This window comes from Brachypodium distachyon, chromosome 1 (assembly GCF_000005505.3).
Source record: "Brachypodium distachyon strain Bd21 chromosome 1, Brachypodium_distachyon_v3.0, whole genome shotgun sequence".
NCBI lineage: Eukaryota > Viridiplantae > Streptophyta > Magnoliopsida > Poales > Poaceae > Brachypodium > Brachypodium distachyon.
The window spans coordinates 65,715,090-65,732,663 of record NC_016131.3 but is presented as its reverse complement, the minus strand read 5'-3'; the positions used below and the strand labels follow the sequence as shown (position 1 = coordinate 65,732,663).

Below are 17,574 nucleotides of genomic sequence, written 5' to 3'. Positions count from 1 at the left end.
TGCGAGAGCGCCTTTCTCCTCGCCATCGCAAGATCAACACGGCCGTACTGTTGGAGTCAAGCCCCTGTTTGTTTCTTCAAACCTGCAACAGTGAGAATTGGTGGGCGCCCTCTGAAATCGTGATCGTGCTTGCTCTAATCGTTGTTTCTTTGTCTCATGGACTCGATCGTGGGAAACAGAGGCGTGCTCTGCCTTTTTTTTTCCTTTGAGTTAAATGGACTCGCAGTCCAATCTGGGCTGAGTCAGATGGGCCTAGAAGCGGGGCCTGGCTGTGGCCGTGTTCCCTCGCGTTCACAGGAGCTAGCAGAGAGGGATTTAATGCGCATGTCTCCTGGTGATGCAGCCCCACACCCACCGCCGTCTGTTCGATCATTTCGTCCCCGTCCAATCGGCGTCCGGAAAAGAAAAGAGAAAAAAGTCCTTTTGGCTTCGGACTGTTCCGCCATAGTAGATTCACCGCGTGGCCCGATCAAAAAAAGAAAAAGATTCACCCCGTGGCTGGGTTAAAAATCTCGCAGTCGGTTTGGTTGATTCACCAGCCGTATTTGGTCGTCCAAGCTCGGGGTTCGGCCTTGTCGTCCACGGGCACTGGCGATCTGGCTCCCATTCGCTCCATGGGTGCTTTGACTTGACGTGTGGACGGATGCGCGAGCCGTTGCGGCGACGGCCCACGTGCAACCCTGCCGCCCGTGCGCGCGGCTCGGCGCATCCCGATGCGCCCGCGTCTGCCTCGCGGCTCGGTTGTTTTTTTCCGCTTATTTTACTTTTCTGCACGCCCAACTACAGCCCCGGGTCGGTCGGTTGTTGACGAATATTCTCACGTCCGCCTTTTCGGCTCGGCCGGCAGCCGCTCGCCCACTCGGGGCATGCATGGGTCGAAATGCAAAATGGATTGGGCCGAAACCTCAGAATGGTGGTGGGCTCGCTTGCTTTGCCGGCGTGGAGCCCTTATCGCCTCATCTGTTTGTTCCGGAACAACGGCGGAGGAATGGCGAGCCCTGCGATACGTCATGGGCGTTTCCCGGCGCGGCCATACCGTCTGCCTCTCTGTCACGACTGAGCCTGCACCTGCGCATCCTCGTCGTAGGTTTGCACGTCAGTCCAGTCTTATCCCGTCGTCGTCGAGCTTCTCGAGGAAGGAAACCTCGAACTCGAAGGCCTGTCAAGACTCAAGAGTCACGTACATGATGCAGATGCTCTGAACTCTTCATCGCCAGTTCAGATGTTTTTTTCTTCAGAAGATGAATCAATCCCCTGGACACGAAATTAATTTGCCTTAATTGGCCCCCGACACTTCCGTCTGTGAAGCTTCGTCGCGACCGGGGGACGCAGGATCGCGGGTCAGTTTCTGCATTTAAAGAAGTGGTCGATGAACAGCAGCTTAATTCGTGTTACGGATTGAACGTCTGAACCAGGCAGATGATCCTCACTGCTGAGGCACAGGGGAGCCCAGCAGCCTATGCCGGAACCATGTATGTGCTGGTAGTGGCGAAACAGAAATGGAGTACTGATAGTCATAGGTGATCAACACAAACAAATTAAAACCCCATACCTGCAGGATCTCTATCAAAACCGGGAGGGCGATGGCGCACAGGAGCGTGTCACGAGTTGGCACGTGGGGAAGCGATAGCTAGGGCGCGCGTGGCGTGTAGTCATGTTCGGTCCCGATCGCTTGGTCGGACGACCTGGTTCGCGAGAGGGACTCCACGGCCGACGAGCCGATGAGGCCATGTACAAGATCCAGCATGTCCCTCGATGGGCAGACCGACCTCATATTCGCTGATACCGACTAATATTGCTCTGATTCCTGCAATTCTTGGCTGTTCTTATCCGAATCTCAGTGAGGGAGCCTGGATTTTACAATTAGAGGGAAACCATTATTAAAGAAAAATATATTAAAACCATTGAAAATTACTTCCTCCGATTCATATTAATTGTCTCAAATTTGTTAAAATATGAATGTATCTATATCTAAAAAACGTCTAGATAGATGTAATATTTCGACAATTAATATGGACCGAACGAGGTACTTGTTGCAGATTTGTCTAGATATACATGTATCTAGACCCGTTTCATATACTGATAATATGAATTTGAAGGAGTAGGTTCTAAACTAGAGGCTGGGGGGCGCAAAGGCGCGCGTCCTAATCCGTTCTTGTTAGCAAAGCGTTTGCCTCTTCGCCCGGCCGTTTTTGTTGCTTATATTGAAATCAGATCTGTCATTGTTGGTACCTTTTGACCACGTTGAATGGTTAGGGAACTCATTTCTGATTACAGTCCGACCTATTTTTCAGGTTCAACATCATCAGTTCTTTGTCTCAATAGCTGGATAAAATTTGCAAGTTTTACTGAAGAATTTTTTTCATGTTAGACTCATTTTTTCTGCTATCGAACTCATAAATGTTTGTATACAATGGAATTAATATGCATAATTCATTTTGTAAAGTTTTTACAATCGAATTCATGCTTAATTTTCTAGCAAAAAAAAAGAACTCATGCTTAATTCAATTTGTTTTCATAAGCAATTGGTTTAGACGTATGTAATTGTTTTTTCTGATATCTTTCATTGTCTTAGTTACCTCCTAAAACGTACACACGATGGTGAACGTGCCCTTTTTACTGTCGGACTTCGTGGGTGAATCGCAAGTTTATCATCCTCTATCCCGGATAGACTAACTTCTTACTGGAATTAATCTTTGTTCTACTCCATCCGTCCCATATTAAGTGACTCAAATTCGTCTAAATATGATGTATCTATATACTAAAATATGTCTAGATATATGTAATAGAAAATCACTTGTTATGGGACTGAGGGAGTATAATTAAGATGCATCTAGGTACAGCTAGCTTTTCTGACGTACCTTTTATGCTTGCATGCACCAGACCGTATTTCACCTCTCTATTTGAATCGACTTGATACGTTTTGAGACGGCCAGCTTGATTTTGCGTTAGATTAGTCAGAACCTAAATCTGAGTGTCCATCTGCCGGTGAATCTGGATGTGTGTATACGTGAGCAGGAATCAAAGCCTTCTAATAGCTACACTTGTGTGCATGTAGTCCGGCTTGGTTTCCTAATGGAGTCCGGCAAGCCGATGGACAGGATGTGCATATGACTCGTGCATGAACAGGAATTTGATTGTTTCCGCTTTGCATAAACAGGCGCAAGTCTTTTCTGATACAATTTTTTCAATAAATCTAGATTTATTCTCAGCCGTGCGATAACGTTGAAACAATCTACACCGTAAAATTTCTGCTACTTTAATTAGATATTAAATTGACAAAAATATGCCTGTTGTTCAGTAGCCCTCCGTATGAATGAAATCTACAAATATATTGATTTTTCAGCCTCTTTATTTCTACAGTTTGTAGGGCATCAATTTATTTATACAAACTAAAGAGGGCAAGACAAACGACTAACGTGTGCCAGTAGCTCCGTGCGCATGTAAAAGTGTAAAACAGCCGCTGCAAAATTGAAACATTAAGGATGCGTTTGGTTACGGTGCCGCTGGATTGGGACGGCCCGATCCTATATTTTTGCGTTTATTTGCTAGATTGACTTAAGCAGAGCAGCCCCGCGTGGGATTTTCTTGGCTCGTCCGAATTTGTGGAAGGTGTGGCCCCCGGCCTTTTCGCTCGGCCGGAGCGGATCTACGACCAAACGCATCTAGAAAACTTCCACGGCGCCGCGTCTGGACGAGCCCAAGAAACTAAAACTCCGTGATGGGCCGGTTTTTTCTCAGGCTAGCTGGGTGTGCTATATGGACTCGTTAAACTTTTGTTGTTGCTGGGCCTTTAGGGAAGAGCAGGGCGCGCGGAATTTACATATCTATTCTCGACAGCAGCTATTAAGTTCCTTCCTCCATCAAATATTACATGTACTAGCAAAAGAATCCGTGCGATGCTACAGAACAACGAAAAGTGTATCAAGCACGAGCCGGTGGAGGCGAAGTCTGGACATCGATTTTTCGATTGGATTGATTTTCATACTGAAATTGATACCGAGATTTTTTGTTTGGGTTCAGATTGATTTCCATACTGAGATGAATACGAAGAATTTTGGATTTCATGCTAAGGGGATTGATTTATTTTAGGACTGTTCGTGTTATGTTGTGACAAATTTGGACCGTACGATAACTTTCGGTAAATCTAAACCGTAGAATTTCTGCTACTGAAATCGTGAATAAGGCGGGAGGGAAAGAAAATAAGGGGCAGTGGCATATTGATTGTAATTTTAACGAAGTTGACCGACCAACACCGACCAACGGCACCCACCCATCACCACCGATTCCAATTTAATATATTGTAATAAATTTATGCTGATTTTAATATAAAAATACATCAATATTTAGATAAATTTGAGTCACTTAACATGGAACAGAGGGAGTATAACTCTGGCTCTTACTATTTAAAAAAAAAAGAAACTGGCTCTTACAGTCGCCAGACATTGACACCTTTGAATATTTGTGAGTAACAAAACGGAGGCGTTCTTACCTCAAAAAAAAATTAAGCTATATAACTTTTATATGCCAAGTTAGGTTTTTCGTGTTGGAAAGTAGAAACCACCATAGTTGTGATTTTTGTTAGTCGAACACGGATCAAGTTTATAATGTCTGAAAGTAGTTTGTGTATCTCGTTTGTGAGGTTTTATGTCTTCACGACCGTGCGCGGTGGAGACGATAACGCATTGGAATAATAGTCTCCCGACTTCATCCTATCTTGGCCTAGTCAAAACGGTCTACTCCATGGGAGTAGTGGATCTCACAGTTTGTATTTTCATTTTTTGGCCTTCCCCCTATTGGTTCGGTGAAGAATCAGCGGTTCCACAACCTGGCTTTCAAGGGGTGTGTCATCAGCCATAATGCGTCCAACGATCTTAGTTTCTCATCGTTTGAAGTGAGTGACTCATGTGACTTTTCAAAACCTGTGAGGTTAGTTCAATTTGTGCAAGTCTGGTCTTCAACTGTTTTATTATTTACTAGAGACATGGAGAGATATCAAAATACAGATGACGGTCTAGCGATTTTGACATCCAAGAATCTTGATGCAACATTTTGTTTTATCAAGAATCTTTGTTGCCGGTTTTCATTTCAGGTTATACTATACTCTATATCATGTTTATTGAATCAATAAAGCCAAATATTTCTCTCTCATAAAAAATATACTCCATATAACTTTTATATTAAAGGAAATGAAAATGCGGATTACGTACAGTTTATGTGAAACTATCTTTTTATCGATCAACTAGGTATTCGAACAGAAACTTCGATCGAAAGAACAGGAAGTAAGTCAAGTAAAGCATTGGCAACCAGTTACAAGAATACAGCCTCCTTTAACATTGGATAGAATGGAGAAGAGAAGAGAAAAGAAAAAACATGAACAAACAGTACAGCTTTTTTGAACCTTCATTCTGTGCTATGTATGTACGATAGTATATTCATTCACCAATGTGTATAAGAACCAAACAGACGAAAGAAATGAATCCCGATTTCGGTCGCGAGGCCAACGGTCGGTTAGATTTCTAACACTTGGGAAGATCGGACGGCGGAGGCATCAGTTTCTGGTCTGGCAATGGACCATCATTGACCACCCACGCCATCTTCAGGCCCCAACTCGTGTGCACTTCTAGGTGGCAATGCATGAACCACACACCTGCCACGTCATATTTTATTGCAAGACAAATAATGAATTAATCAGCTCCATACATTTACGGTTAAGCAAGAACGTGTGCACGCGGTTTGCTATAAGCACAGTACGTACGCAAGAAACTCACCGGGGTTATCTGCGTAGAACCTGATGGCGACCCAACCTCCGGCCGGGACGCCGACGGTGTTCCTCTGCACGGGGTCGAGCAGGTTGAACCCGGCAGGGTGCATCGACGCGTTGTAGTTGCCGACACCCTGCCCCACGACGAAGAAGTCGAACCCGTGCAAGTGCAGCGGGTGGCTCTCGGCGCCCTGGATGCTCGTGTCCTGCAGCACCACCTCGACGCTCGCGTTGTACGGCAGCACCGCCACCTTGGTCCCGTTCGACACGTTCGTGTTGTTTGGCGGCGTGCCCGTGTAGTTGAACGGCTGAGTCGGCATCGCGGGGAAGTCGGCCGTGTACACGCCTGCCGTGTTGCCGTCGTAGTGCGCCTTCAGGAGTGCCGTGGTCGGCATGTTGAAGGACACGTTGTTCATGGATGCCGAGAATTTAGTATCGTTGGTGGGGCCGTTGCACCCTTGGTGCGTCGGGCACGGTGTCGTGCCAAGCCCCACGGCGAAGAAGAAGGGCCGGTCGATCCGTCGTGGCACGTTGGCCGGGTATTCTGAGCTGGCTAGGCTCCGGTGCTTGGCACTGTAGTTGGCAGCGAACGACGTGTCGTTGAACACCGGCAACGTCGGCCGGAAGAGCGGCCGACTTTTGATCTGGCCAGACGGTGAGTACTCAAGGACGGCCGCGACGGTGGTGTTGTCGTAGGTGCCGGGGCGAGACGTGGCGTAAGGGCGTGCTAGCATGAGGTGTGTGGCTGGCTGGCAGCCTTCGTCTGGTTTGGCATGGAGAAGCACATTAGTGGTTTGCCCCGGCGTGACGAGGACAACATCCGTGTCAAACGGCTTGACATAGGAAGCATCGACATCAACGATAGTCAGCGTGTGGTTGGCGATCGAGAAGAAGAGCTCGTCGTTGAGCGCGGCGTTGATCAGCCGGAGCAGGTACCACTTGCCGGGCTGCACCTTCAGCTTGAATGTGTCTGCGTGCCAACAATGTTCAATGAGCTAGAAGCAGCTTGAAAACCGAAATATTTCCTATTGATGGGCTGAATTTTGCCTCTCCTTAGTACTAGTATAGTACCTCTGCTTGAGCAATTGTACAGTGGGCCTGGAAGCCCGTTGATGGTGTAGGCATCTGACACGTTTGGGCCTCCACCAGTTTGCAGAGCTTGCGCTATGATTGCCTCAGGATCCACGTTAAACCACTCGCCTACACAAGAAATTGTAGCGTATTTAACCATTCAGGGAGCTCTGCAATGCAGGCTTTATGTTTCTTGTACGAACTAGGACGCACGCAGACCCACGCACCGAACATGATGGGCACATCTTTGAAGGGTTTTGGAAACGGGTACGGCACACCGAGCTTTGGGAGGATGACAATAGGACCGTAGAGCGTCGCACGCATCCAGGAGACATGGGCGTGCCAGAACAGTGTGCCCCTCTGTCCCGTTACGGTGAAATTATATACGTAGCTCTGTCCTGTCTGGATCGGGCACTGCGTGATGTACGCCGGCCCGTCCGACCAACCCGTCCGGAGCTGCCTCACGCCGTGCCTGCACCCAAATCATAGAAAAAAGAAGAACTCTTGAAGTTGTATACAGATGGAGCAACTCTTTGCCAAGAAAAAAGAAGAAGAACGACCCGCCTTCAGAAAGTTTTACTGCGGTTGCAAACAAACTAGCTAGGAGCCTAGGAGTGGTGCGCTTGACTTCGTTACAAAAATATAGCTAGCAATGTGGTTACCGGCGATGGAATTAAGTAAATAAGACGGCGAAAGATTTACCAGTGGATGGTAACGTTGTGCTTGACATTGTTAACCACCTTGACGACGACGCGGTCGCCTTCCCTGGTGACTATTTTCGGGCCGGGGAACTTGCCGTTCACCGTCGGGATGGCCCGGGTGTTGCACAACCGTGTCACCTTCTTCATCGTCACCTGCAAAACCGCAAAAGACGATATCGCGCGGAACAAATACACACATTCTCTCAACTATCACTGGTACATGGCATGCATATGCAACTTGAAATTGCATGCATATGTGCTTAGTTTGCTTGAGAAGTTGAGATTGTACGGGCAGCAGAGTACATACATTGAAGGTGTAGTATCTCGTCATGGCCGCGAGCAGCAGCTGCGGCAGCAGCAGCGACGTGCCAAGGAACACGAGCAGCGATAGGCATTTTGCTCCCATTGTTCCGGCCAACCAACCTTTTCGATCTACTGCAATGCAGATGGTAAAGGATCGAGAGGAGCCACAGCGTGCGCTCGTGCTACAATACGAGAGAGGACAAGTTATATAGGGGAGAATGGCAGGGCACCGATCGTGAGGTTGCAATTTATATTAGGTGAAGACATGATGTTTTCCTTTTTCCGAGGTCGGTCGGGAAAAAAGATGAGAAATATTAGGTGGCGATGATCAGATCAGAAGCTTGCTAAGCTAGGGCAGAAGACGACACAAGAAAAGAAAAGAGAAGGTCCTCCTGCGCGCAGCTAGCTAGCGCCAGCACTTTTTTGCTGGTGATGTACAAAGAGTTGGGTCGTGCTGGGTTTTAGAGTGCAGGCAAAGGAATCCTTCTTTTTTTGACATGGGCACTGACCACACAAAAAATTCTCGAACATTTCTTAGTCGTTTCGCTTTTGAACAGTTGAAATCACAGAGTGCACCTCAAGAGTCATGATGCGAGTATGCAACCGCCCCCGACTAAAATCTGCCCGTACACATGATCTGATCTCCAGTTCCTCTCCTCTTAAAACTCGACACAACGTTGGCAACCCTAGTTACGATTTCCTTATCATCGTGTCAGATCAGTATAGCCACCTTAAGAGCCCTGTAGACGAGGATTGGTTCGCTGGGAGGTTAATTCTAGAGTTTCATCCTGTTTATGGAATGACCGACGAAACAGGCCGGGATTAGAACACTTCAACTTATTATCGGGTTCTACCCTTCTGTTCATGGGGTCATCGATCGTGAGACCAAAGGCTTGCACATGCAGGCTCCTAAAAAGATGCTTTTGCAAGATTATTTATCTCGTCTATGATCCCCTAAAGGTTACTAAGGCCATAAGTATACCTTAGCACATACCCCAAAGATAGTTAGAATTCGTGTCTGAATGACTGGCACATCCTATCGAGCATCAACCACATTGGTTGGACGTCTCTGCTGGCTGCTAACTGCGTTGACCATTGGTCTGCTTGCACCCGAGTGTATGGAGCTGAAAAGTCACACAAACAATGCAGTAGGTTCCCCTAGAAAAACGATGCAGAAGGCAGTCAAACATTTTGCCTTTATTTCTAAAAAAAAAGATTTTGCCTTTAGAAAAGAAAAAAACGAGCATGGTGTCCATACAGTTACGTGGGATTCTCTTTTGCCTCACGTAGCTATGTATTGATACACTATTCTTTCGAAAGGATTGTTACACTATTTGAAAAAAAAAGTACTACTTTTTCCGACCTATATTAGTTGTTGTAGATTTTTCATTTAATTTTTTTTGTCACAGATTTAGTATAAAGTTGTATTAAATCAAACAAGTAATATCGGTCAGAGAGAGTATATAAATGATGTGTGATATCAGACCAATATAAAATACATTTTCCGTTCAACAAAGGATGTCTCAATTTTGATTAAATTTGAATGCATCTATACACTAAGTCATAACTAGATACATTCAAATTTTGACAAACTTGAGACATCTTTTGTTGGACGGAGGGAGTATGAAAACTTGGATCATGCTAGGCTGCCGCTTGGCCGTTTCGTAAGGGACAGCTGGCATGTTGTATTGGTACATGGCAATGGCATGAGAGCAATACACTCAAGTAAAGTTCAAATTATGAGCACAGTTAGTCGTTAAAAAAATGATTAATCAAAATCAGTATACCTAGAAAAATACAATTAACCACTCCTAGTCGCATAGAAGAATGGACATGAAGATTGGTTAGTGAAAGACGGAGGCGGCAACTTCTGACATGCGCATCGGTGCGCATTTTGCTGGACTGGTTGTGCCCTCGTGCGGCCTCCGCTTTCAAATGATGTGTGTTGGTGTGTGGTTAGGGCAGATGGCCTTGATCATGGTCACCCCCTTCAGTTTTAAACGATGTGCGTTGGTGTGTGGTCAAGGCAGACGGCCTAATCATGGTCACCCTCTTCATCAAGTTTGTAGGTGTTGCGACGACTGTTATCGCGAGAAAAATCGCTTTGGGTTGATTGATGTATTTGCTTTGTCTGGTTGTTGAATAATATAATCAAAATGGTTGTGTGCATCATTTTGATATAGAGACCGGAGGTTCAACCTTCTTTTCGAAAAAAAGAAGAATGGACATGAAATAAACTTCTATTTATGCACGGTTTTAGATTGTAAGAATTTGATCAAGAAACAAAATTTTGATCACAAGTTGGCTGGTCGATCAAACATTTGCATCGGACTGGCTAATTGTTTTACTCCCTCTGTCCAACAAAACATGTCTCAAGCTTGTCAAAATTTAGATGTATCTAGACATGACTTAGTGTATAGATGCATTCAAATTTGGTCAAAGTTGAAACATTTTTTATTGGACGGAGGAACAGTAGGTGATTTTTTTTTTTGAAAAAGAGGAAGTTCCCCCTGTCTATGCATCAATCATAGCACACAGCCTTTAGGTGATATTAGCTTAATTTCTAGAATTATAAACCTGCCAGCCGCCACAAATTTAAATTGGGATGGCGGAGACTAAACTTGTTTGGTTTAATTTTCTTGAATTTAGAGCTGTAGGACTAACTCACCTTCACGGCAATTGAGGAACTAAAAATATAGCTATTCCCTTCACTTAAAGCCCGCCATAATGTTTTCTGTCAGAACGAATTTCACTACCCTTCAGAAGAAGAAAACAATGTAGAGAAAATTTGGTTTTGACGCAATCGAACTACAACTTCGAACACATACGTACGTGCAAAGTAAATTACTCGAGTTGACTGTCGAAAACTACCGTTTGTTAGTCTGTCCATTTACCCTCCACGCATCACGCGTGTGTAAAATCGAGCATGATCTTCCTGACAATGCCATTCTCCCTATAACTCCACCATTGCACCATGTGTTAATTCGTGGTTGAAACAGAGGCATGCCTCTTTCTTTCTTTCTTCTTTCCAATTTGTAAGCTCTTGTTCCTGTCTGAACATACCTGGCCGGGGCATCTTTACTCTCTGTCTGGGTCTCTTGGACATCAAGGGAAACACTTTGAGTAGAACAATGATCTAGCGCACAGTGCAACCGGAAGCGCGCACACACCAAAGGAGGGGATGGTTTCTGGTGGGCGATAAGCGACGGGACGTGCATCTAATCTTGATTGATTGGGGTTTCAGTTGCTCCACCGGGACAATGACGCGGCATCCTACTCGGATTCTCGACCGCGGGACGTGGCCGCGATCTCCTCCTTCCTCGTCGACAAAGTCTAGAATATGTATGATGTGTCCCTGTTGCTGTTCACAGGTTTTACTCTTTGATCTAGGTGGTGCCAGTCATGTCCAGCTGAACAAACAACATCTACTCTCTCAGTACAACAAAGAATATCTTAACTTTAACTAAATTTGAATGAATCTATGTTTAAATACATTCAAATTTTGACAAACTTTAGACATATTTTGTTGGACAGAGGGAGTATTTGTTTTGATAATAACTAATGGGCTTGTAATTAATCGTCACCATCAGGAACCAACTTAAATAGTAGTTGGGTTGTTGCTGTAGATAGCAGCTTTCTATGTAAGCTCAAGCTTGGATTTCATAAAAATGGAATGATGACAGATAGTCAGATACTCGTACTCCTTCCGATCTTAAATTGTTGTTGAAATATTACATGTATCTAGACATTTTTCAAGAACAGATACATTCATATTTGGACAAACTTGAGACAAGAATTTAGGATCGGATTACAAAACAAAAGCTCGGTTCTGCAGTAGAGTCAACCAGATGCTAAAGCTCTTGGATTTTATTAAGGTTCTATATTCATCCATCGATTACCGCTCCGACAGCATGACAAGCAGGACATGAATAAATGCATGACAGCTTGCGAAAGACAGCCTCGCTGAAAGCTCTTGACATTGTTTCTCCCATTTCAGCAAGAGAGCGCAACTGAAGAAGAGGATGTCTAGAAACACAGAGGGCCTCACCGGCTCGGCTTTACTTTAAAAAAAACAATGATGTGATGACGTTTCAGGTAAAGTTAGCGTGAGATTACTTTGGACATCCGGAGTTCAGCACTTGTTTACTGGACAAGTTGAAGCATGCTCACGCAACAGCCTTTATCTCCTTCGTGGCGCCACGCCGGAGACCGGCTTCCACACTCGTGGAATTAACGTATTCCTTCTTTTTAAAGGTGAAATGAAGGTATTTTGACTGCACTATGTCGTCCTTGTGAAACTCTTTGTGGCGACAGGAGGCGAAAACTTGTGCAGCAAAGTTACATCTTTCTAGTGATTTTGAGGTGACCGTGCGCTGCTACGGAACATCTGCGATAGAATCATAAAACTCTATGTTGTTCAATTTTTGTGCCTGCTATTTAGTCTGTTTAATAAGTTCGGTTAATGGGGAATTGGGGATTAGAGAAGGGAGGAGGCACCTGCGGATTCATTGGGGGAGGATGTCCGAAGGAAGAAAATACCGAAAGAGACTGGAGTTTGCAGCGATAGAAAACATGAGATCACTTGATTCAGACGAACCTCATTTGTCAGTTGTGCTCAAGGAGAAGATGCATGGGTAGTGAATTGACGATGAAAACTTTATTAGTAGGGACATAGCTGGCCAAGTTTTTCAAAAAAACTGCGAGCTCACACTGTACCCGGCCGTGGCGGCCCGCGGCCAACCATGGGCCGTTTTTAGGCCTCAGCCTTGAGCCCGCGGGCCGACATGGCACGGCTCGTTCTGTAACTTTTGTTGAAGAAAAATATTTTCAGCCCAACCCCTCCTGCCCCCTCCCCTCCTCCCGATCTGGCCCAGCCCATCAACTCTCTCTGGAATCATCGAGGAGGCCGAGGCCCCATCCCCAATTGCCCATCGATCGAGGAGGCGGAGGCTCCTACGCCGCCAGCGATGGGAGGACGCCAATCCCGCTCCTCTCGGTGGAGGAGCAGGAGCGAGGGAAGCCGCCCTGTCGGCGGAGCTGGAAGGAGGAGGCCGACGACGAGGTAAAGCTCGACGGAGGAGACCGGGGAGGAGGTCGACAGCGAGGAGAGCTGCGGAGGGAGAGGGAGCTCCGGCGCTCCAAGTAGGCGCGCAGGAGCAGAAGGAAGGAGATGGCAGCCACGGGCTTTTTTTGGACCCACCGGGCTAAACGGGCCCGATACGGCCCGGCCGGTCCATGTTTGGCTGCGTCCGCCCCTGCAGCCCTGCTGTCAGAAGGTTAGGGTTTCATTCTGGGCCTATTGGGCCTCCTCTTGTATCCCCTAAGGTAACGTCGTAGAGATCGGTAGAATCCAGTAAAATCGCCCCCGCTAGCCCAAAGCCCCATAAGTAGCCCACAGTGTGCAAATAAAATCAAATAGGCCGAAAACAATAGAATAGGCCCAGCAGCAACATCAGCAGTCCAGCAGTCCAGAGTCGGGAGATCGCCTCATCTGCTCGCCTCCAGAACATAATCACGCCGCGGCGCCGCCTCATCGTCTATCGTCTATTGTTTCTTTCTTCCTCTAGTCGCCAGGCCTGCCGGCTGGGTCGCCGCGCGACACTAATCCCTCCAGCTACGAGTAAGAAAAGATCTACTACTTCCTTCGTCCCATAACATTTCCTTAATATGAAACTTAATATGGAACGGAGAAAGTGCTACACTGCGCACAGATCGGTTAGTCCTTGCTTCGTCTAGTAAATTTGTGGTGAACTTTTGATGATTCTAGACCTAGGGGCGCCCCCGCCCTCCCTATGTCTAGTTTCTGGCTCCGTCCATCACACCAACCAACGCTCCTTGGAACGTAAACAAAGCATCAAGCCATCATTATCATTTTATCAAGCACCTGTGCTGCGGTCTGCGTGAGCATCGCCATGCCCAACTGCCTGCTGAACGAGCCGCACTTAACAATAAATTAACCCCAACTTCTAACAGAGGATATCCCCGTGCGGCACGCCACTCACAGACGACACAGGGTCACACTGTTTCACACACGCCTATCATGATCCATCCTTTGTAATGGTGGATCCCTGGTTAATTGATAGGTCTTCTCATTTCCTGCATTGTGATATTGAGATGCTTGGTAGGGAATAGAGCGCTATATATATAAAATATCATCCATGTATGTGGTTACGGAGCGTGATTGGAAGCCATGTCCAAATTTCATGATTCTGAGATGACCCTATTAACAATTATGATAGTATTTAATTTTGATATATCAGTCGCCATACCTTCAAACGGACCTGACAGGTATTGTGGGTAATGATCTGTTTCCCTGCCTTATCAGAAGAGATTCTGTTTTGCGTGGATATCACGAGAGATATGACCTAAACGATTTTGACAAATACAACTACATTTTTTTAATGATGGTGGTAACAACTTTTAGATTTTTGGCTCTCGACCGGTGACCGGTGTCTGAATATATAAAACTGACAATGTCTTGCCAGAATAGCGTTCAGGAGTCTGAGTATATAAGGTCATTTGCTAGTTCCCTCTTTTAAATATGTAAAACCGATCCTCGCAGAAAAAAATGTAAAGCCGATGTGCAAGAGAAAAATAGTAAAGCCAACAGAATCTTATGCAAGCTTTAACCAACAATTTATGTCTCGTAAAGCAAAATTCCACGTTTTCTTTCAGCTCGTAGGTACTGAACTAGCTGCATACAGTACGCCATCATCAGTTCATGGGCTTCCAGGAAAGTCTTCATTATTAGTGCTAAACGCTTGCGGGTATTCTCATGCTCCAAGCAGTTTTGCCGTCTTCATACTCCGCATTGCCTTGACAGAAGATCCTTCACGGCTATTTTTGCGTTCGTAGAGTACAGTAGCATTTATAACTGCAAGTGATGTTAACTATTTATCATTCAGCTGTATATCCTATTCATCACGAGGCAACGCGTGACAGCCTGACAGGCGAGATCAATAATCTGTGTCACACGTTGCCAAGATCTGGGGGACCAGCACCGTTTTCCAATAAGAAGACTTCACGTGTAATGTGCATACCGCGTGGCCATGCGTCTAAAGACTTAAAAGCATTGGCCATTAACTGACGTCTGGGAGATCTTCAGATCTTGCACTGATCTTTTGCCTTGCATTTCCAGGATTTGACAAGAAACTCTTATCACCTGGCTTTGGGAAGTTGAAAGCAGCCGCCGAGACCAGATCACGCCAATGAGAATATGAGATGGTCTCTACGGTCTCGTTCACTCACCAGTGCAGAACAGAACAACAGCGGAACTGAATATGCAGGAGGCGGAGAGTAATAAACGTGTAGTATGTGAACTACACTGACCGTTCATCGCCAAGGGAACCAAAAAGATAAGGAGGAAACACGGAAGAACGGAGCAAAGTTCCAGTGATTTCGCATGTTCATGAGTTCAGCTTTGAAAGACAGACAAAGTCGAGGGTCTGGCCTGCGCTGCTAATCCTCTGGTCCTGCATGACAGACTTCTCCACACCACACCAATTTAATCGGCGGAAGGGAAGATATCAAGGGCAGACCCGACGGTAATACTAGGGGAAGAAAAGTCTGGCTTTAACATACGGCACAGACAAGAGCCAAACACCCATGTTCGCACGGCGCTACTACCTCTGCCTAGCTAGAGTACAACATCATATACACTGCATCCGTCTCGCATGCCAGCAGGCAGTAGCTGCTGAAACGTTCAATGCCGCTCAAAACGCACACGCACCGAGCTTGCACGCACACACCATCGTGATCGCTCACCAGAGCAATTCCTGCTACAAATTGCTGCAGCTTTCAGCCCAGCAGAGCCATCACGTGGGGGCATTTTTTCCCAGGCCGGAACCGATCGAGGTTCGCTGCGTGCAGTGCAGGTGGCTTCTGGTGCAGACACTGCGAGCCAGCTACGGCCGTGCATGTAACATCAGAGCTGACTTATTTGGCAAAGTAACCAGTGTTCTTTCGACGCACAATCTCTGTGTCTCTGACGCGTGACTAGTGCAGCCATTGTCGTTTCCGACGGTGTGAGATGGTTTATAGTATTAGTCCGTGACAAAAAAACTAAAACCCGCTGTTTTGGGGGTTTAGAGATGACAGACAAATATCTGATACCTGCCTGGCCGGACGCATTTGGAGGATCGATCGCCTCGCCAGAGCCCCAGATGGGGAGAAGGTAAATGCGGAAATCTGAACTACGAATCATATATATGGAAGAAAAGGGAACATTGGCTAGTGGGGCACTAAACGAAAAAATCTCGTGAGTTGCTTGCTGGGGCTCTGTTCATTAATTTGTCCCAAATGGCACTTTGTTTACGAAGTTGCATTGATGCAATACAAAATAACCGTGGCGGTGTGAACCGGAAGTGAGGGCGCGATAGGTCCACAGGTAGCTTGTGCATATAAATAAACTCCACAGGGCCCCTAAATAATATACTCCAATTTCAACACTCCCAAAATTCCCAAATACGACCAAGCGGGTCTTCCAATCTTTAAAATTGACCGCCTTATAAAGAAAACAAATGGAGCCATCAGATATTAGTATTACTGGCATAAACAAGACCTAGAGCGTTATACAGACGTCTGCTCCTCGCTAGCAACGTTGGGTGCCCTTCAAGAGGGTCAAGGTCATCGTCAAATTATTGCAGCGTTGTTAGCAGTAGCGTATGTACACACCGTGACACCAACCCAGCCGTGGGTTACTGCTGGGCATCAACGTTTTAATATTTCCACTCGTCTCACATTGGTCGCTATTTCTGGTTTGACACTCGATCGGTGGCCCGTTACTTATTGTATTATTACATTTACATGGCGGCTGATTTTGCGAGAAACTTCTTCCGTGTTCATTTCATACTGCTACTTGAAGCAGGACCCTTTCTGCTAGGTGGTGGTTAGCAGTAGCAGTACTGGTTGCCTAATTGGCAAAGGCAACGCTTTACGCGTCATTCCTGAGCCATGTGAGCTCAATGGCAGCAAAGCTATGAAGGATGGGCAAGGAACTGAAGCGGAACGCATTACACACACGTGGTTTTCTTTCCCGTCCATTTCATATATATTTTTCTCTTTGATTATCTGAAGCCTATTTTGTTCCACTGATTAGTTTTAGTCTGTTCTTCAAATTTTGATGTACTCAACATCTTTCGGTCATTGGTGATACCTTGCCTGCCCTGCAAACAGGTAGCGTGATTTGCTACGAATTAGACCCGGTCAAAAAAATTAAATAAATTAACATTATGCCCGATTGAGTGGATAACGAACCAAACACTTGCGGTCAAATACGTTATAAAGTCAGACAAACGACTAGCTCGCGGTCAAAAAAGTCTTTAAACTGAGTATTGGTAGAACAATCATCTTAAATTTTGATCTCGTATTATGATACGGAGTATATTATTATAGAAATGTTGCTTGCTAATGTAAGTTGGTGTCCACAAGATCTACCAGTCCAAACAAACAATCTACTAATTCAACACGCGAACTTTATTTTTTGTGCACAAATGTGATACATATCATGTATGATCGGCCATCATGGTAGAGAGACCAACGATTGGGATGTGATTTGAACTTTAATTCTAAATGCAGAGCTAACGTTACCGACAAATGATCAATCAGTCTGCTGCAACCATTACATTATCGACCAGCCGGCTCGCACCCTTATGAGAGAGATTGTCGTACATCTGCGAGAGAGATACATTGATGTTTTCCGCATAGATTCGGTCACCTCATGGAGCGCAACCTAGT

At 45.8% G+C, this 17,574-nt stretch overlaps 1 protein-coding gene across 1 annotated transcript; it reads right to left on the bottom strand.

Annotated features, from left to right (window-relative positions):
• Positions 1-5,218: 5,218 nt before the first annotated feature.
• LOC100832183 (laccase-10) lies at positions 5,219-8,072 on the bottom strand. Its single transcript, XM_003558192.4, has 6 exons — positions 7,844-8,072; positions 7,538-7,689; positions 7,063-7,307; positions 6,836-6,964; positions 5,772-6,734; positions 5,219-5,650 (listed from the first exon to the last, which is right to left on the bottom strand). The coding sequence occupies exons 1-6, from the start codon at positions 7,940-7,942 to the stop codon at positions 5,520-5,522; spliced, it is 1,719 nt and encodes a 572-aa protein (XP_003558240.1). The 5' UTR covers positions 7,943-8,072; the 3' UTR covers positions 5,219-5,519.
• Positions 8,073-17,574: the final 9,502 nt, after the last annotated feature.